The 21,618-nt window shown below is 35.3% G+C and overlaps 2 protein-coding genes and 1 pseudogene across 2 annotated transcripts in view; 1 reads left to right on the forward strand and 2 right to left on the reverse strand.

Moving 5' to 3' along the window:
* The window catches only part of LOC109077564 (guanine nucleotide exchange factor DBS-like), a 73,625-nt gene that overhangs the window by 32,166 nt on the left and 19,841 nt on the right, over nt 1-21,618 (forward strand). Inside the window, exons 13-22 of the mRNA XM_042765778.1 lie at nt 3,499-3,690; nt 6,741-6,932; nt 7,642-7,819; nt 8,072-8,175; nt 8,404-8,492; nt 17,837-17,903; nt 18,527-18,642; nt 20,099-20,168; nt 20,266-20,358; nt 21,417-21,509. Coding sequence (XP_042621712.1) covers nt 3,499-3,690; nt 6,741-6,932; nt 7,642-7,819; nt 8,072-8,175; nt 8,404-8,492; nt 17,837-17,903; nt 18,527-18,642; nt 20,099-20,168; nt 20,266-20,358; nt 21,417-21,509 — 1,194 coding nt within the window. The remainder of the gene's footprint in view (nt 1-3,498; nt 3,691-6,740; nt 6,933-7,641; nt 7,820-8,071; nt 8,176-8,403; nt 8,493-17,836; nt 17,904-18,526; nt 18,643-20,098; nt 20,169-20,265; nt 20,359-21,416; nt 21,510-21,618) is intronic.
* LOC109077565 (lactosylceramide 1,3-N-acetyl-beta-D-glucosaminyltransferase A-like) lies at nt 10,671-17,164 on the reverse strand. The gene is made up of 2 exons (XM_019093119.2): nt 17,035-17,164; nt 10,671-12,224 (listed from the first exon to the last, which is right to left on the reverse strand). The coding sequence occupies exon 2, from the start codon at nt 11,941-11,943 to the stop codon at nt 10,792-10,794; it is 1,152 nt and encodes a 383-aa protein (XP_018948664.2). The 5' UTR covers nt 11,944-12,224; nt 17,035-17,164; the 3' UTR covers nt 10,671-10,791.
* LOC109080378 lies at nt 13,914-17,157 on the reverse strand (annotated as a pseudogene).

The following is a 21,618-nucleotide window of genomic DNA, read 5'->3' on the forward strand; positions in this document are numbered from 1 at the left end:
GAAGAAAATATATGTATGTAAGAGAAGAATGTATGTATGTGTGAGAGCGAGTATAGTGGAAACGGAAGGAGTATAGTGGAAACGGAAGGCGTATAGTGGAAACGGAAGGCGTATAGTGGAAATGGAAGGAGTATATAGTGGAAACGGAAGGAGTATAGTGGAAACGGAAGGGGTATAGTGGAAATGGAAGGAGTATATAGTGGAAACGGAAGGCGTATAGTGGAAACGGAAGGAGTATATAGTGGAAACGGAAGGCGTATAGTGGAAACGGAAGGAGTATTGTGGAAACGGAAGGAGTATAGTGGAAACGAAAGGGGTATAGTGGAAATGGAAGGAGTATATAGGGAGTATATGGGAAACGGAAGGCGTATAGTGGAAACGAAAGGGGTATAGTGGAAACGGAAGGAGTATAATGGAAACGGAAGAAGTATAGTGGAAACGGAAGGAGTATAGTGGAAACGGAAGGAGTATAGTGGAAACGGAAGGAGTATAGTGGAAACGAAAGGGGTATAGTGGAAACGGAAGGAGTATATAGTGGAAACGGAAGGAGTATAGTGGAAACGGAAGGAGTATAGTGGAAACGAAAGGGGTATAGTGGAAACGGAAGGAGTATATAGTGGAAACGGAAGGAGTATAGTGGAACACGAAAGGGGTATAGTGGAAACGGAAGGAGTATAGTGGAAACGGAAGGAAATAGTGGAAACGAAAGGGGTATAGTGGAAATGGAAGGAGTATATAGTGGAAACGGAAGGCGTATATAGTGGAAACGGAAGGAGTATAGTGGAAACGGAAGGAGTATAGTGGAAACGGAAGGCGTATAGTGGAAACGGAAGGCGTATAGTGGAAACGAAAGGGGTATAGTGGAAACGGAAGGGGTATAGTGGAAACGGAAGGAGTATAGTGGAAACGGAAGGAGTATAGTGGAAACGGAAGGCAGGCCGCACGATCAGGGTCACCGAGTCAGGTCTTGATCAGCATGGCTTTCACTTAATTTAGGAAGTGAATAAAGTGGGAGTTTGCAAGTTAGGGACAGCGATATGTTTATATTAATTCCATAACTTAAGATTATTATAATTTTTTTTTTTTCAATATCTGGCAACGCCAGCATAACTGACAGTAATCAAAAATGACCAGGTTAAAAACAGCGTGGGCAGGTTATTCGTGACAGGAATCAATATGCAAAAACAAAAATACAGATCAACAAAATACATAAACAAAAAGAAAAAAACACTAAAAAAAGAAGAGAAAAATTGGCAACGAGTATGGGAATTGGCTCATTTGATTGTAAAATAAATAAATAAAGGTGGGGTGAATTTGATTGTAAAACTAAATAAAATAAAATCAGAAATTTTCTTTCGGTCACGAAAAAATCCTGATCAGTGCACCCTTAACTGGAAAATGAGTTAGAATAACTACCTGAAAGAGCTGAAAAAGCAGGGTTCATTTCAGTTTTATCTTCAGAACTATTATACCCAATTTGTGTTTACAAATTAACCACTGGATTATTTATTACAATACAATGTTACAGTCAACAATTAAAACAATAAGTCTTATTGATTGATTGATTGATTGATTGACTGATTTTGGCAAAGCCTGTGAAAATTTTCCCAGGGCAAGTAAAAAAAATTAACCACTGGCCGAACCGGACCAGCAGAAAACTTCCTTAACGTTAAGCCCTGTCAATACGATCAAAATCAGTGTCTTAACACTTGTACACAGATCTGTAGAACACGTAGGTTACATAATGATATGTTAAAGTTAAAAACTTGTACTTGAAAAGAAAACAGGATGACTTTGAATAGCATAACTGTAAAATTGTGAGGAACAGTTGAGCAAGTCTTGCACATGTATTTCCTGGTCTGAGAGTGACTACCTGCTTAAACAGGAAGTAAGGGATACCAAAAAAAGGTAGCGATCTATGTATGTAAAAGGACAATGCATGTGTGTGAAAGCAAAAAAATGTATTTTTGTGTAAGGAGAATGTGTGTGTGAAAGAGTAGAAACGCATGTAAGTGAAAGGAGAATGTATGTGTGTGCGAGTAATAATGTATGTATGTGAAAGGAGAATGTAAGTGTGTGAAAACAAAACTATATGTATGTGAATGGAGCGTGTGAAAGCAAGAATATATGTATGTGAAAGGAGAATGTATGTGTGTGAGAGTGCCAGAATGAATTATGGCTTGTATTCGGTAATAATATATGTATATATAGGATATATATGTATATATATATATATATATGTATATGGATATATATATATATATATATATATATGAATATATATATATGAATGAGAGTGCCAGATATATATATATTGTACGGCCCCTATATATATATATATATATAGTGCTGTCAAATTATTAATCGCATCCAAAATAAAAGTTTTTGTTTACATAATGTGTTTGTACTGTGCATATTTATGTATATATAAATACAAAAATTATATATTGAAAATATTTACATGTATATATTTATTATATATAGGTATATTTAATATACAAACATAAAATATTTCAACCCAACAAGTTACAACATACACACTGAAAGTGACATGTGCTGGGACCGGAAGATGACAGTCTCTCAGATACAAGCCTCAGTCTCTCTACCAGTTTGGAAGTTTCTTGGTTTTTATATAGTGCTCCACTCTCACCTTAACGAGCTGGAACACAAATCAGTTGGCACTCCCAACCTGTGACGTGGATAGTGGGAAGAGCAACAGAGAAGTACAACATTTACATTTATGCATTTAGCATATGCTTTAATCCAAAGCAACTTACAGTCCATTCAGGCTATACATTTTTTTTTTATTTTTTTTTATTATTTTTTTTATTTTTTTTTACCAGTATGTGTGTTCCCTGGGAATTTAACCCACGACATTTTGCGCTGCTAACGCAATGCTCTACCACTGAGCCGCAGGAACATTTTGTGGAACACAAAACAGAAAACATACAGAGACAGGCACTGCATCTTACACCTGACAAGCACTGAAAATACACATATATCCCTATGGACGTAACAATATATGCATGCATGTGTGTGGTGTATTTATATATACAGAATAAATATACACAGTACACACACATATATCATGTAAACAAAAACTTTTATTTTCATTTTCGTTTGACAGCACTAATATATATGAAAAAAGTGAAAGTGATGTGAAAGAAACTGCAGCACTGGTTATCAGTGCATGTTTTCATGCTGATCCTTAACATAGACTGCTGGTGTACTGGTGTCACTACCAAATTTTTTTTTATTTTTATCATAACCCTTCTAATTAGCCAGCTTATCTAGAAAGACAATGCATATTTTTTCTTGCCCTTTTTCAAAATGCCAAGAATGTGCAGATAAAACTGAACTTCAAGAATGAATAAAAGACACAACCATAGTGTTGCTACTCTTGTGACAGTGCAAGTCAGTTACTAATAATAGTCAAGGTAGCAGTGTAAAAATCGTTCATAATGTTTTGAGCTTTACTGTGTTTTTTGTTCTGTACAGGAGTCCTTGGAGAAAGCTCAGCTTCACGCTCAGCATGGTGACCAGCTCATTCAAAGTAACCACTACGCCTTGGACTCCATTCGGCCGAAGTGTGTCGAACTGCGTCGGATCTGTGATGATTTCAGCAATGGGGCCAAAAAGAAACGTGACATTCTAACCAAATCACTTGAAATCCACAAACGCATCGACGAGGTCCGTGAACAACTAGCATCCTACTAAATTACCACACCTTAACATTGAGTTTTTACCTTGGGATGATTGACTCAGGACATGACAAAGGGTTGATTTTGAGAGATGACATGCAGGTTGTCAGAAGACAAATAAATTTACAAAAGTGCAAAAACCGTAAGACTAGATTTTGCATTATGTCTCTTGAATTAAATTTATTTAATAAAATTTTTTCACCGTTTTAGACAATGTAGTTTCATTTAAGAGTAAAACAAGAAAAATGTTAATAAAAATAAAAAAAATATATATCTAAAACTACAGATTGACAAAATTATATTTCGCAGTGCATGTCAGAAGTGTGGTATGGAAAGAAGTATACCATTTTGCTTATGTATATAATTAATGTCATTTCACTCTGCGGCCATCTTTGAAATACCTCTCGGGCATGCAAGTGCAGCTCCTATCTCTTTGAATGGGGAAACATCAAATTCTCTGCTTACGATTAAATTTCATATTTGAAATCACCAATGAAATCTGATAACAACTGTCTCATAAATATTATTCCATTTGCTCCAATAACGTTAAAAAAGCTTATTTTTTAGGCTAGACCAGACAGTGTGCATGCGCAGTCCTAAGCGCACGTCTCTGAATGCTGACTGTTTCTATAGCAACCGGGATTCTGACGGCAGCTGCAGTGATGCGACTTTACCGATTGGCTCTTTTATTCAGAAGGCGGGGCTTCCTTAGATAGAGCAGCCAAATTGAGCGTTGCATTTTTGCCTGTTCAAAACTATACCTTAAACTATAACTATACTAATGAGTAACTCATTTTGGGTATTCTAAAGTCTTTGATATAGTATATTATTTATATATTATTATAGTATCTATTAACATTCTGAATTAGCTGATTTATTTTAATTTAATTTTATAAATTTTTATGTGCTTTTGTCACTTGTTTTGTCACTTTTTAAATATGTCTAAGGTCCACGCACTTGGCCCAAGGAAGGTAATTGGCTAATACTTTAGATGGCTGCTCCCATGCTTGTTTATTCTAAAAGTACTTTTGATCAGCCCCTATAGATTTGTACACACTTGAATAAAGCAACATTATTTCACGACCACTACTATAGATATAAGAAGACCAACATTACTTTCCCTGATAGTAGTTTTGGTATGGTCATGCCATGATTTCCCCATGTACACTTAGCTAGAGCAATATTACAATAAACAGAGGTTCGGCTCACCCTATTTAGGTTGGTCGAACAACATCCAGTTGATTTAAACGGAAATTCCCTATTAGCCCTTACAATCTAAGTACACTTGAACTAATACCAAGTGTTAGCCTGATCTCTAAAAATACAGTGTCCTATGCTCCATCTCAACTGAATTTTAGTCCGTTACTAACCTGACGCAGGAAATGCGGTAACATACAGATACAGTAATAATAATTATAGAGTAAAACAGAATAGAATCCAATGTAACAATTTATTTTCAGTCAGGTAAATATGTATTATGCCAATCACATAGCCAATTCAAAGATATCAAATCAATACAAGACATCAAATTCTCAAAGATGAATCTAAGAGTAAGATGCATACCTGACTTTTTAGAAAAATACATAGTATGAAGTGTGTGGACAAGGAACTGATACATATGTAAGAGGGGCATTTTCTGCACCTCCACCCTGTGGATGAGAAGGAACTGATACATATGTGAGGGGGGCGTTTCCTGCACCTCCGCTCTGTGGGTGAGAAGGAACTGATACATATGTGAGAGGGGCATTTTCTGCACCTCCACTCTGTGGATGAGAAGGAACTGATACATATGCGAGGGGGAACTGATCCCTCTGTGGATGAGAAGAAAACATACATATGCGAGGGGGGCGTTTCCTGCACCTGCACTCTGTGGACTGAGAAGGAACTGATACATATGGAGTGTCTCCTGCACCTGCACTCTGTTGGGTGTCTCGAAGATGGCCGTGTATGTTTGTATTGTCTGTTTCTCAGGAGATCAAAGTATCTGAGGTTCTTTCATCCTTACATATGTTTATTTATTTTTATTTAAGTTTAAGTGGTTTAAGTACTTACATTACAACTTATCTCAGTTAGTTGCCAAGGCAATTAATATTTCTAATATTTGTTTGTAATTTTTAAGTTTAATCTGATATGTGTATTTTATTTTTCTCAGCTTTTTTCATTAAGGAAAACAAAAAAAGATAAAAAAGAAGAAATAAAATACAAGAAAAACAAAGATTACTAAAGTATGTTTTAAAAGAAAATGCTATTTCAATTTTTCCACTTTAAAATTTCATGTTTAATTCAATTATTGTTTGTGAAATTTACTTGCAATTTTTGAATAAAAATGGTTTCTACAGCAATTTTTTTTTCAGTGTAGATAACAGTTAATACACCACGGGCCCTATCATACAATGTGGTGCAAAGCACAACGCAAGTGTTTTTGCTAGTTTCAGCCCGTCGCAGTTCTCATTTTCTCATCCTGCGCCACATTGTTTTAATAGCAAAATGCATTTGTGCCCATTTGTGCATCCATGGTCTAAAAAAGAGCGGTGAATGGTCTAAAGGTGTTGTCCCTATTCTCTTGATGAATAATGGGTGTTTTTTTGGGTGCAACGTGCAATAAACCAATCAGAGTCTCATCTCCCATCCCCTTTAAAAGCCAGATGCACTCGCGGTGTTACAAATAGCACAGTGTAAGTTTTTATTTTTAAAAATGTTTGTGTGCTGACAACCCTTTCAGACCACGCGCTGGGAGCAACCACAAAAATACCTCTCAATATACCATCAAAATCAGATTCTAACAACCATAACAGATGAAACAATATGTCCTTGCAATCAGTTGCTAACAACCATAACAGATGAACCCCCGGTGTCGGTGACTTAAATTAGATCTATTTGCATAATAAATACAAATTATTACAGCAGCTTCCTGCTTCCTTTTTATGGTTTATAATATTAACAAATAAATAACCTGCACTGTTTCACTGCTTTCTAGTTTTAAATTTGGTCCTGGACAAAGAGATGCATTGCTGTGCCTCTGTGTTTGTGTGTTGGCAGGTGAACCAGTGGTGTGAGAGTGGAGTTTATCTGTTGGCCTCTCAGGCTGTAGATAGATGCCAGACCCAGGAAGGTGCAGAAGGAGCGCTGCAGGACATCGAGTGTTACATGAACACAGCCAAAGAGCAGCAGCTCAGTCACCTCAAAGACCTCAGCAGCCAGTATGAGATCATCCTCTCAGAGCTGGTCAAGGTACAAATGAAGTCAAATCCAAAGGTCTATTTTTATTAATTAATCAAGCTGTTGGTAACACTTTACATTAAGGTTTCCTTTGTTAACCTTTTTTATCTACATTAGTTCACATGAACTAACAATGAAAAGTTCTTATAAAACATCAGTTAAACCATTTTTAAAGGTAATTTCAACATTTTTAAAATCAAAACTTGTATTATATTATATTATATTATATTATATTATATTATATTATATTATATTATATTATATTATATTACTAACAATAAATAACAAAGAACAGGTGTATTTTTATTAACTAACATTAATAAAAATTCATAAATGCTGTAACAAATGTATTGCTTATTGTTAATTAATTTTAGTTAATGCATTAACTAAGGATGTTTATTGTGGAGTGTTAGCGAATTGTTTAATAAAAAAATAAAATAAATTACATGATTATTATTATTATTATTAATAATAAAAATAAAAAAATATTGTAAAGTATTAATTTGAACTGAAATTATTCAATGATTGACCTAGAAATAGTACTGAATATTAAATATTTTTAATTTATTTCCTATTTGGTTTGAATTTTTGGAGACTTTTGGAGCGCACTGTTGTTGTAATCTGTTTCTGATGAATAACTGATATTTTATTTAAAGAAATAAAGCCAGTATTGCGTTTTTCTCTAATCTTCATACTTCCACTTTTATATCTTCCCATGCAGATCAAAGCTCAAACTGCTCTGAAAAGATTGGATGACGTTCAAGAGATGTTTGAGAAAAGACACACTAGTCTGAAAAAGCTGTCTGCAAAGCAAACAAGGCCAGTGCAACCTGTTGCACCTCGACCAGAATCTTCACCAAAACGCACCTCACCTAAAACTCCACAACCCACTGCACCTAGTGAGTAAAAAACAAAACCCACGTATGTTGACTGAAATGCATGCACATCCAGACTGCCTGTGGTTAGTGGTATTTGTCTCTATTCTTATGTCCTCATTTCAGGTTAATAAGCTGAGAATTAAATACTATCATTGGGGTTCCAGTTCTCATATTTATGCAAATATACTGATGTCTCTGACAGGAAAACATTAATGTTAGGCTTTGTATCCTGAATTATTTAAGTGGAAATTATGAATGTTTTAAATTCGACAGCATCAAATCGCAAAGCTACAGAAAACTCCAGCGCCAGTAAACAGCCCAGTGACGCAGAGCTGGCAAAACGGAAGAATATTCGCAAAGCCAAAGGTGGCATCAAGGTATATCAGTCCCTGTCAGTTTCATCTGAAATAAAGGTTTTTTTTAGACTTTCTAAAATGCATTTAAAAACCTAGTTTGTCTGGGTTAGTTCTTTCCTTTAAAAATAATTTCAAATAGTTTACATTGTCTCATTCTTACACATTATACATTCAGCTCATACATAAAGCCGTTTCTCTTTCAGTTGAATTCTATTTAGCTGTACTCTGTCTTCCTGTGGTTTCTCACAGATTGAAGTCATGCATGAAGGAGGACAAGGGGGTTTGAGTCATGTTCTTATGAGCAATGAAACAGAAGAGTCACTTTCAAACAGACGCAGGTAAAAAAAAAATGTCTTCTGAGAAAGAACGTCTTACACAACACAAGATTTTCTGGTAAAATCACAGTAAAAAAAAAGTATCTTAAGCAGTGTCAGAGATAACCTTTATGAAAAGGACAACAGTGTACCTATCCACTTAAATGTTTTTTTTTTTTGTTTTTTTTTTTTTCAGGGACTTAATGTTAGAGCAAATTAAAACATGCCATCAACTTGCATGGCTTGCATAACTTTTTTATTGATTTACATTCAATAGTATCCCATTCCCAAAGTCCATGGCTACCATCAGTTGTCGCATAATTGCATAATATTTTTGAAAGTTTTGTGTGGTTGCATGTTTTTTTTTTTTTTTTGATTCACATTCAACAAAACCCTTTTCCCAACCTCCACACATGTCTGATATTTCATTTCAAGCTTTCCACTGTCACTGTTATCTCAATGGTAACCATGTGTTTCACCTTTGAAAACTTTTGACATCACTCTGACATAAAAGTACCTGATATTCAAAAACACTCATCATCTCACAGTGGCCTATTCTGTTAATTGGGCACAATTTTTTTCATAAGAAACTGACACCATCAAAGCAGTGACTCAGACTCTAATGGTTTGTGATGATGCACATTTAATCACACTCAGTGTGATTTATACAGTTTCAATAGATCATGTCACACTCAGAACATACATCACATCTTGGGACACAGCATTGTTCACATCAAACAGGTCAACAAACATTTTGCTGATGGGTCTCCTAACTGTTTTTTCAAGTATTGCCCTTCTGCATGATCTGTTCTCTCTTGTATTTTGTGCTACCACAGATTTTTCAGTTTTATATATATATATATATATATATAAGAACACATTTTGGTTATTGTAGCTTTTTTGTTGTTGTTGTTGTTGTTGGTCATTGATGGCAAATTGTTCGTCGTTGATGGCTGAACAAATTGTCAGTTTCTGTGCTGGCATCTGTTGCAGCATACTTTTTCATGTGCATAATGACTCATTCTGTAAAAGCAATTGACCTTAGTACCTCTTTCTGTATAAACCCGAGTCTTCCTGAAAAAGTTCAGCCTAAATGCAAACTTGTAATTGGCTATTCAGTAGAATCTCTGGGACTTTTTATGTTTTAATAGACTTTTATTTCATGTTTGGTAAAATTTTACAGCTCCCAAACTGAATAGATGACTGTAATAATGTGTTTAAGTGTAAGAAAATATACAGACTTTCTCCTTTTTACACATTTGGCAGGCTACAAAGCAACATGCATTACAAACATCTGTACTCTCTGTTTGAAAAACAGGAACAGGAACACCCCAACATGCCATTTGTTTCTTTACTTACTTCCTGTCTTATAGCAAGAAAGATTTTCCAATGTAACTGAAGTTCTAAACGTTATCTTCCTTTAACCCATTCATGACTTGGTCTCTCAGCCTGTGGTCAGAGTACCGTTTTTAAGGAACTCTTTCTCAGGAACATTATTGCAGTAACGTCAGGTTTAATTGATTTATTACTGGATAAAAATAAAATAAAAAACAAATTAATAAAAAAAATTCTTAAATTCCCACTGTAGTCAAATATTTTATTCCTTAAAACTCATCTCTGCTCATCAAAATTACACATTTAAATGTTTTTTTTTTTTCTTATGAGAAAACAATTTTCTCATGCCTTAAAATAGCTTAAATGTAACTCTAAAATAATTTGTGTAGGTTTTCAACCCCACAATAATCTGGAAAACATACTTTGGTACAGGAGGAGTCAAAGAGAGTCAAGCTGCATTAAAAATAATTGAATGAACACTTTAATTGATTTGAACTCAGAATGATAGTGGGGAAATAAAAACAACATGTATGGCAATGCACATTTTTGGCAGTGTTTTCGCATATTGAAGACTCATTCTTCTTATTCTAATTATATCTCAGTGGTGATTCTTATTATCTTGGAGTGAAATATGACCTTGACGAGTTTTGTGAAACTCATGTCGTGTTCATGTAGATAATATGCATTTGATGCCCATCATGATTCCATCACATTCATGCTCTCTCGCCCGACAAAAATAAAATAAAAAAAAAATAAAATATATATATATATATATATATATATATATATATATATATATATATATATATATATATATATATATATATATATATACATATATATATATAATAAGTGAAAAACAGATTCTTAGGGTGCATAGCTTTTAACTTTATTGGGAAATGACAAAATATTTAACATTTAAAGCAGAAGTAAAAAAAAATAAAAATAAAAATACTGAATACTCGGACTTCATAAAGCTCACAGTGCATCATGTAAAAGCTGCCAGACATGAATACGTGTTTCTAATGTATGGCATACAAAGCAGCTTCATTTTCATAGCTGTACAATAGAGTTTCCCAACCAGTCCAGATGAAATACCTTCTACCTGTGGGGCGGTTGCAACCTCCCACAGATACTTCATATCGTCCTCGTGTCCATGAGAGGTGATCATTTTTTCATAGATGCACGGGTGATAGGGTGTTTTCCCCTCACCCGAGAAATAAACATGTTCCTGAGGTGAGACGCCTGCTACAATGGCACAGATACCCATGAAGACATCATCAATATAAATAGAGGCATTCAGAGATAGCGTGGCCTGATAGATTTTGGCTGCCACGTCGCCAGAGACAACGTATCCCGCCCCCGCGGTGTAATCTGGGTAGGACGACCACTGGTACATATCGAAGGGCATGTAGTACTTACTGTCCCTGCGTCGAATGGGAGGCGACCCCCTGTGCACATGGCCAACCCAAAGATTTCGCACATTCTGTCTTCTGAGGTCCTGAAGGTAGCGCACCAAATTAGGCAAATGGATGAAGACGTCATCGTCAGCAGACATGAGGAAGTGGGTGTGGACGCAGTTCTCATGCATCCAGCGAAACTGGAGTAGTAGTTTTACAGTGAGGTTGTGGAATGTGTCAAGGAAGTCCTGCTGAACCAGGTCACCATGGTTCATGTGCTCCTTGAACAATTCTTTGTGCATTATTTTCTGCAGCAGGCTATCAGTGTGCACATCAGGATGAACTCCCATTACAAACACTACTTTTATTATAACACCCAGCTTGTGTCTTATGTAGGACTCGTTGCCCCAAGTGGAGCGTATGGCCTGTCGTCTTCGGAAGTTTCCTGGTGAGGACTTCACAAAGAGAAGAAGCAGGATGTCTTTGTCTTTACAAATGTCCTTGTTGTTTAGCAAATACGGGTAGCTACCAAACCTAGCGGCTTGCTCTGGGCTAACGCTGAGGCTTTTGCTGATGAAATCATAGCTGTTGATTAGGTAGAGGTAGGAGTATGACTTCACGTGGCTCACAACTTGGTTGTCCACATGGTCCCAGCAAACCATGAGGACTGACATGACACAGCACATCGAGACAAGCTGTAGAAAATGCCATTTTTTCACCCTCCTGCAATTCATGAACATTCTGCTAGGCTGCGCACGCTCTCGACCCCTCTTTCTTGTCAAGTCCAGTAATCCAATCCAGATGTACCGCTCTCAGTGTATTTCCAGGACTGGGTTTGCCTGAGTTCCATTGTAGCTCAGTGCAGATGGGTTGCCCTACCAGAAGCATTAACCCAAAACATTTTCCGCCTTTTTGTGTCCATTTTATTTAATTTTTTTTACACTTCGCAAAAAACGTTAGTCCTTATGTGCTTTCGGAGTGAAGACAATCCACTGTACGGCATTAACACTGCATTTGTGTTCTGTAAAGAATTAAGAATGATTATTTCAAAGGGTACAGAGATTATAATCATAATTTAAGAAGCAACTTTATTAATCGCTATAAAGGTTAATTCACTGAATTGGCCCTTTGTTGATTTTAAACAAAATAAAACTGATAATAATAATATTAGCAATAATACGTTTAATATATATTTATTTTATTATATTTAAACTGTAAATACTATATATTTACACACACTAAAATTAAAAAGTTTGGGGTCAGTAAGATGTTTTTTTTTTTTTTTAAAGAAGCCTCTTAGATGCTAAGCAAGGCTGCATTTATTTGACCAAAAATACTGTAAAAACATAAATTTTCTAAAAAATAAATATTATGTGTTCTATTTTTATATAAGTCTTATAATTTGTTCCTGCTGAATTTGTTCCAGCAGTCATTACTCCAGCCTTCAGTGTCACTTGAACCTTCAGAAATAATTTCAGATATTTTGAATCCCTCTTTTTTGCCAGGAATCTTTAATGGATAGAAAACTCAAAAGAACTGCATTTATTTGAACTAGAAGTCTTTTTGTAACAATATAGAAATCTTTACTGTCACTTTTGATTTTTGATTAATCCTTTCTAAATAAAAGTATTAATTTCTTAAAAAAAAAAAACTTTTAAAATCACTGCAGTCACATGTAAGCTATTTGCTTTCAAAACAGCAATTTTTATTTTATTTTATTTTATTTTTTTTTTTTTACACAATTTGTTGCAAGAGCTCTTTCAAAACCTTGACCATGTGGTGTAATAATGTGTTTAAGTGTTAGAGAATATACAGACTTTCTCCTTTTTACACATTTGGCAGGCTACAAAGCAACATGCATTACAAACATCTGTACTCTCTGTTTGAAAAACAGGAACAGGAACACTCCAACATGCCATTTGTTTCTTTACTTACTTCCTGTCTTATAGCAAGAAAGATTTTCCAATGTAACTGAAGTTCTAAATGTTATCTTCCTTTAACCCATTCATGACTTGGTCTCTGTGGTCAGAGTACCGTTTTTAAGGAACTCTTTCTCAGGAACATTATTGCAGTAATGTCAGCTTTAATTGATTTATTACTGGATAAAAATAAAATAAATAAAAACAAATTAATAAAAAAGTTCTTAAAGTCCCCTTGTAGTCAAATATTTTATTCCTTAAAACTCATCTTTGATCATCAAAATTACATATTTAAGTGTTTGTTTGTTTTTCTTATGAGAAAATAATTTTCTCATGCCTTAAAATAGCTTAAATGTAACTCTAAAATAATTTGTGTAGGTTTTCAACCCCACAATAATCTGGAAAACATACTTTGGTACAGGAGGAGTCAAAGAGAGTCAAGCTGCATTAAAAATAATTGAACAAACACTTTAATTGATTTGAACTCAGAATGATAGTGGGGAAATAAAAACAACATGTATGGCAATGCACATTTTTGGCAGTGTTTTCGCATATTGAAGACTCATTCTTCTTATTCTAATTATATCTCAGTGGTGATTCTTATTATCTTGGAGTGAAATATGACTTTGAGTTTTGTGAAACTCATGTCGTGTTCATGTAGATAATATGCATTTGATGCCCATCATGATTCCATCACATTCATGCTCTCTCGCCCGACAAAAAAAAAAAAAAAAATATATATATATATATATATATATATATATATATATAATAAGTGAAAAAACAGATTCTTAGGGTGCATAGCTTTTAACTTTATTGGGAAATGACAAAATATTTAACATTTAAAGCAGAAGTAAAAAAAATAAAAATAAAATACTGAATACTCGGACTTCATAAAGCTCACAGTGCATCATGTAAAAGCTGCCAGACATGAATACGTGTTTCTAATGTATGGCATACAAAGCAGCTTCATTTTCATAGCTGTACAATAGAGTTTCCCAACCAGTCCAGATGAAATACCTTCTACCTGTGGGGCGGTTGCAACCTCCCACAGATACTTCATATCGTCCTCGTGTCCATGAGAGGTGATCATTTTTTTCATAGATGCACGGGTGATAGGGTGTTTTCCCCTCACCCGAGAAATAAACATGTTCCTGAGGTGAGACGCCTGCTACAATGGCACAGAATACCCATGAAGACATCATCAATATAAATAGAGGCATTCAGAGATAGCGTGGCCTGATAGATTTTGGCTGCCACGTCGCCAGAGACAACGTATCCTGCCCCCGCGGTGTAATCTGGGTAGGACGACCACTGGTACATATCGAAGGGCATGTAGTACTTACTGTCCCTGCGTCGAATGGGAGGCGACCCCCTGTGCACATGGCCAACCCAAAGATTTCGCACATTCTGTCTTCTGAGGTCCTGAAGGTAGCGCACCAAATTAGGCAAATGGATGAAGACGTCATCGTCAGCAGACATGAGGAAGTGGGTGTGGACGCAGTTCTCATGCATCCAGCGGAACTGGAGTATTAGTTTTACAGTGAGGTTGTGGAATGTGTCAAGGAAGTCCTGCTGAACCAGGTCACCATGGTTCATGTGCTCCTTGAACAATTCTTTGTGCATTATTTTCTGCAGCAGGCTATCAGTGTGCACATCAGGATGAACTCCCATTACAAACACTACTTTTATTATAACACCCAGCTTGTGTCTTATGTAGGACTCGTTGCCCCCAAGTGGAGCGTATGGCCTGTCGTCTTCGGAAGTTTCCTGGTGAGGACTTCACAAAGAGAAGAAGCAGGATGTCTTTGTCTTTACAAATGTCCTTGTTGTTTAGCAAATACGGGTAGCTACCAAACCTAGCGGCTTGCTCTGGGCTAACGCTGAGGCTTTTGCTGATGAAATCATAGCTGTTGATTAGGTAGCGGTAGGAGTATTGACTTCACGTGGCTCACAACTTGGTTGTCCACATGGTCCCAGCAAAACCATGAGGACTGACATGACACAGCACATCGAGACAAGCTGTAGAAAATGCCATTTTTTCACCCTCCTGCAATTCATGAACATTCTGCTAGGCTGCGCACGCTCTCGACCCCTCTTTCTTGTCAAGTCCAGTAATCCAATCCAGATGTACCGCTCTCAGTGTATTTCCAGGACTGGGTTTGCCTGAGTTCCATTGTAGCTCAGTGCAGATGGGTTGCCCTACCAGAAGCATTAACCCAAAACATTTTCCGCCTTTTTGTGTCCATTTTATTTAATTTTTTTTACACTTCGCAAAAAACGTTAGTCCTTATGTGCTTTCGGAGTGAAGACAATCCACTGTACGGCATTAACACTGCATTTTGTGTTCTGTAAAGAATTAAGAATGATTTATTTCAAAGGGTACAGAGATTATAATCATAATTTAAGAAGCAACTTTATTAATCGCTATAAAGGTTAATTCACTGAATTGGCCCTTTGTTGATTATAAACAAAATAAAACAGATAATAAAAATAATAGCAATAACACATTTAATATATATTTATTTTATTATATTTAAACTGTAAATACTATATATTTACACACACTAACATTAAGAAGTTTGGGGTCAGTAAGTTTTATTTTTTTTTTTGTCTTATTATTTGTTCCTGCTGAATTTTCAGCAGACATTACTCCAGCCTTCAGTGTCACTTGAACCTTCAGAAATAATTTCAGATATTTTGAATGCCTCTTTTTTGCCAGGAATCTTTAATAGATAGAAAATTCAAAAGAACTGCATTTATTTGAACTAGAAGTCTTTTTGTAACAATATAGAAATCTTTACTGTCACTTTTGATTTTTGGTTAATCCTTTCTAAATAAAAGTATTAATTTCTTTAAAAAAAAAACTTTTAAAATCATTGCAGTCACATGTAAGCTATTTGCTTTCAAAACAATTTTTTTTTTTTTTTTACACAATTTGTTGCGAGACCTCATTCAAAACCTTGACCATGTGGTGGGACTCTGCGAATCAATAATCTTGTGAATGAAAGCAATCGTCGACTCAGCGCTACATAGAATAAAAGAAGGCTTTAAAGCACTGAAAACGCTGATCTGCTGAGTGCTCGGCACACAAAAAGATTATTACTGCAGCAAATCTACTCAAAAGGCACGACACAAAAACAAAGCGTGTCATAATATCCCACACCCTAAACAGCGAAGTGCCAGGAGCAGGAGATATCATCTGACAAACTGGATCACGTATTCACAGCAGCTGGTCTGTGCAATTATTAGTTTCACCATTCATCCGATTTTTAGTCATTTTGACCAAAACTTGCCTAAGAATGAAATACATTTCAGTTCTTTGTTGAGCAATGAAGGATTACAAGTAAAGTTCTACATCAAAAATATTATTAATGTACATTTTTGCTTTGGGTTTTCTTATTTTCATTATCTTGTCATTTTTTGTGAATTGATTCACTAATTTCAACACATGAAGTATATTTAATCTTCATGACCTGTTCAACTCCTGTTTTTTTTTTTTTTTTTTTTTTAAGTTTTGTCCACTTTATCTCTGTGATCAATCTGTCTTTTTTGACATTTCATCAGCATTTCTCAGATGTATTTGATTTTACTTGCATTTTAAATGTCATAAAACACACCCTATGTGACACCTATGAAAAACACCCCAAGCAAGAGCTCATATTTTAATAGCGTAGACAGTCATATGATACTTACAGCATGTTCAAAAGAACAGACTGATTTCACCCGAAAAAGGGCTTGGTGTTTTTTTGTTTTTTGATACTCAGACTCCACAGTTACGGGATAAATTTAGCATGAGGTCTGTGAGGCTTGAAATACCAATGGAAAGACATTTTGTACTTGGCTTCCAGAAGTTAAATCTCTTGGCTGAAACTCAGTTTAGTCAAAAGCTAAATAAAACATATGACTTACCACTGAGACTGTGGCCCATCCATGATGTAGTAAACAAAAAGAGTTTTTTTTTTTTTTTTAACCCTGGGCTTCATACGTATTGTTGCAGCTGTTATGAAAGCAGTAGTGTGTAGCGACGAGATGAGCTGTATTTGAACGGGAGCGTTTCCTGATGGGTGGGAGGGGGAAAGTACATTCCTCTTTTTAAACTGGCCAACTTTATCCTATGAGCAAACTGTGAAAAGAGAGACTTCTCTGACAGAAACATGGAATTTGGGTCATCTGATTCACATAAGCAGGCCGTACCTCAGCACAATAAATGTAATTCATTGGTCTTGGTCTTGGTCTGTGTTAGAGGAGAACTGGTTAAGACAAAATAAATTAAAATAAAATCTGATTTCTGAAGGGTCATTTGTGGTGTCATTGTGGCTTGCATGTTAAAGGAAGAACAAAATGGTGAAGACGTGACAAAGTTGTTGTTTCAGTTACTGAATTGCAAAAAACTAGTTGAAATGTTAGCAATGACCATTGACACAGAAATGAAAACTGGGCTGCCTTTTTTCAGTTAGTAATAGATGATGAATCAGAGCTCCAAATTTGCATAAAATATTAAATTGTAACAGTGTACGTGTAACAGCCATCATTAGTAGTTTTCAGTTTATTTTCGGATATAAAAAAAAGTGTTCTACAAACCTTACCTTCCACTATATATTAGGATGGCTTTATGAGAGTCATGTTCATACTGAAGCTTTCATCTTAAACAGTGTCTCTCATCACACCAATGTTTGACAAAATACTGAACAGTTTTTGCCTTTCTCAACAGCCACATAATGAATGAATTGATTGAGACGGAGAGGCTGTATGTTGAAGAGCTGCAGAGCATTATAGAGGTACATGTATCTGAATTTAACACAGGAAACAGGAAATGTTGTTGAAATGATTGAAGTTTGACTAGCACACGTTGTAAATGCATGTAACGTTCAAAATTTTGGGGACAGTACTTTTTTTTTGAGAAATGAACAGATTTACTCATCAGTGATGCAGTTTATAGATCATTGACAGTAGAGATGTTACAAAAGATTTTTCCCCCTTTTATTAATCAAAGAATTCAAAAAAGAAGAAGAAAAAAAAATGCACCACAGTTTCCAGCTTTCAACATTGACAATAATGAATAATGAGATCTTGAGCGGCAAATCAGCACATTAGAATGATTTCTGAAGGATTATTTGACACTAAAAATTGGAGTAATGGCACTGAAAATTCAGCTTTGCATCATGGGATATATATTAAAATATTTAAAAATGAAAAACAGCTATGTAATAATGTTTCGCAAATGTTAAAAACCTAGTAAATCACACACACACACAAAAAATAAATAAAATAAAAAATTTGTAAAGTAAAGTAATGTAATGCATGTCATTATGAGTGCATCAGCTATAGTTATATCAGACATCTGTGGTGCATTGTTGAAATATTTGACTGTGGTTTTGTTGTTGTGTTTATTTTTGTGCAGGGATATGCCGCAGCACTGGATGATCCCGAGCTGTTCTACTTGATCCCACCATCTTTGGAAAACAAGAAGGAAGTACTCTTCGGAAATCTGCCTGAAATCTACAAATTTCACCAGAAGTAAGGAAACGTTTTTTCTGAAACATCTCCAACTTAAGGACATAATATGTGCTTTCTAGCTTGCCAGAAATAATTATTTGCTGGTTCAGTCTGGTAGAACGCCTTGGACAAGCAACAAACCACCAGCTGGTCTTACCAGTTTGCACCAGCTAGAAACCAGCTGCCATGTTCCAAAACACTGCTAGCAGCTCGAGCTGGATTTTCCAAAAGGGATTGCACCCTTTTCCAATATGAGCCAGACCCTCCCCCAACATGCCCCCACATTCCTGACAAGGCTCTTGAACAACTGGTTAGGCTAATTTATTTTCTGATGCTTCCATATAGAGGAAAATTCACACCCACAATTCAAGGAAGTAATCTTAACTACAAAGAGTTTTTTGTATACTGAGTGAGAGATAAACACTAATGTCCCAGGAAAGGAGGTAGGGTTTTGTGGGTTGTAGTATTGGATTGTGAAGTTATTGTCACTAATAATCTATAGGAGTTAGCTGTCCCATTGTTCGGCTGGCCTCATGCTACCGATTATTCTTGTAGAGTTCATTGTCTCCCACCTGGCATCGGGTTACAGCAAAGTCCAGGATGATGACAATAACAGCCCCCCCCCCCCGAGCAGGTTTGTGTGTCTCCCCAAATGCGTTTCCTCGGCACCTGTTTCTATCGTATCAGTCAGGTACATATAAACAACCGCTAATCATTGTCTATCATTCCCAGCTGTAGCTTTGTTTTTGTGCTTTTACATGTCATCATGTCAGTAATGCAAGTGTGAGTTCTTAAAGTCTATTGTGTTGGTTGTTGATACTGGACATTCATTTAGTTACTGATTTGTTTGACAGAGATGACACATAAACAGGCTTTTCTTAGAAGTCATGCAATGATTTGGTTATAGGAGAACAGAGAGATAGTTCACCCAAAACGAAAATTCTGCCATAGTTTATTCAACCTACTGTCTTTCCTTGTCAGATTTTTAATTTTTATTTTGTGCAAAATAAAAGAAGTTTAGAAGAATATTATTGCTACTCTTAAAGTGAATGGCGACCAATCATTAGACATAAAATATTATATTATATTATATTATATTATATTATATTATATTATATTATATTATATTATATTATATTTTAAGGTGCTTTATATTATATTATGCTTTTTATATTATTATTCGTTTTTTAGGCCCCCTGCTTCTTTGAGCTTTTTGGAGCTCTCTCTCTGGAAAAGAGCAATCTCTCTCTCTCTCTCTCTCTCTCTCTCTCTCTCTCTCTATTTCTCTCTCACTTTCTCTCTCCCTCTCTCTGTTTTCCATTGAAGAAATAAAATTATTTTGAAAAATATGAAACACTTTTTCTACCCATCTCCCTCCTTTCAATTTCTTTGTGCCATTTCCCTGCCTGTTATGCTCGCTTTGCCTCCAGTTATTTATTTTGTTTATGTACTCAATTGTTCCATCATGTTTTGACAGGGTTTTTCTCAAAGAGTTGGAAAATTCTGCAGAAAAGCCGGAGTTAGTAGGAACATGTTTTTTGAAGCAGGTGATTATGACATCATGGAGATGTGGTTTGTGAAAACAGTACAACTACAGTATGTGAAATGGGATCCTAACGCTTGTCTCCATCTGCTGTCTCACAGAAGGAAGAATTGCAGATTTATGAGAAATATTGTCAGAATAAGCCACGATCTGAGGCTTTGTGGAGGCAGTGTGGAGACAGTTTGTTCTTTCAGGTGAAGCTTGTAAACACAATACACTATTCAAATGTTTGGGGTTAGGAAGATTTCTTAATATTTATTATTTTTAAAGCGATAGTTCACCCAAAAATGAAAATGTGATGTTTATCTGCTTACCCCCAGGGCATCCAAGATGTAGGAGACTTTGTTTCTTCAGTAGAACACAAATTATGATTTTTAGCTTCAGACGATACATTCACTCATAAATACAAAACTATCACACTGCAAAAAAAACAAAACAATATATATAACATTTTTTCTTATTATTCACGCAATGTCCTAACTGTTAGAACACTTAACTGAACAGTATTTATATCATTTTTTTTCTTATTATTCACGCAATGTCCTAACTGTTAGAACACTTGTGAAGCCTGCATCATCTTCTACTTGTGGTTTTATGGCAGATCACAGACTTGTAAGTGCATAACCGCCACCTATCTCTCAAGTGGACCATTGATACTCCTGATTGAGATTGTAGATAGATTGTTAAATCATAATTTGTGTTCTACTGAAGAAACAAAGTCACCTACATCTTGGATGGCCGGGGGGTAAGCAGATAAACATCAAATTTTCATTTTTGGGTGAACTATCCCTTTAATATATTAAAAGGGAAGACTTCTCTTATGTTCACCAAGGCTGCATTTATGTGATCAAAAATACAGTAAAAACATCAATATTGTGAAATATTATTATTATTTGAAATAACTGTTTTCTATTTTAATATATTTAAAAAATTAATTTATTCCTGTGATGGCAAAGCTGCATTTTGAGCAGGCATCTCAGCGAAACAGTTGTGCTGCATAATATATGTGGAAAACAGTGATGCTTTTTTAGGGTTTTTTGATGAACAAAAAAGTTAAAAAGAACAGCATTTATTTGAAATAGAAATCAAATTGTCTTTTAAATATACATTAATATACATTTTGTCACTTTTGATCAGTCCTTGCTAAATAAAAGTAAATTGTTTTTATAAAACAGTAGTCTAAACTGACCCCAACTTTTTGTAACAGTAGTCTAATTTTTGTACTAATTTTTTTTTTTTTTTTTTAATGTAGGAGTGTCAGAAAAGGTTGGACCACAAGCTTTCATTAGATGCATATCTGCTCAAGCCTGTGCAGAGAATCACTAAGTACCAACTGATGTTAAAGGTATTGATCTTAAATTACACTAATATAATACTCCTGAACTTTCACTCATTTTACATGTAAAATAAGACAGTATTTAATACACTTATGAAGCCATTTTCCTTCTGGGAAC

The sequence above is a fragment of the Cyprinus carpio genome, chromosome A11, assembly GCF_018340385.1.
Source record: "Cyprinus carpio isolate SPL01 chromosome A11, ASM1834038v1, whole genome shotgun sequence".
Taxonomy (NCBI): domain Eukaryota; kingdom Metazoa; phylum Chordata; class Actinopteri; order Cypriniformes; family Cyprinidae; genus Cyprinus; species Cyprinus carpio.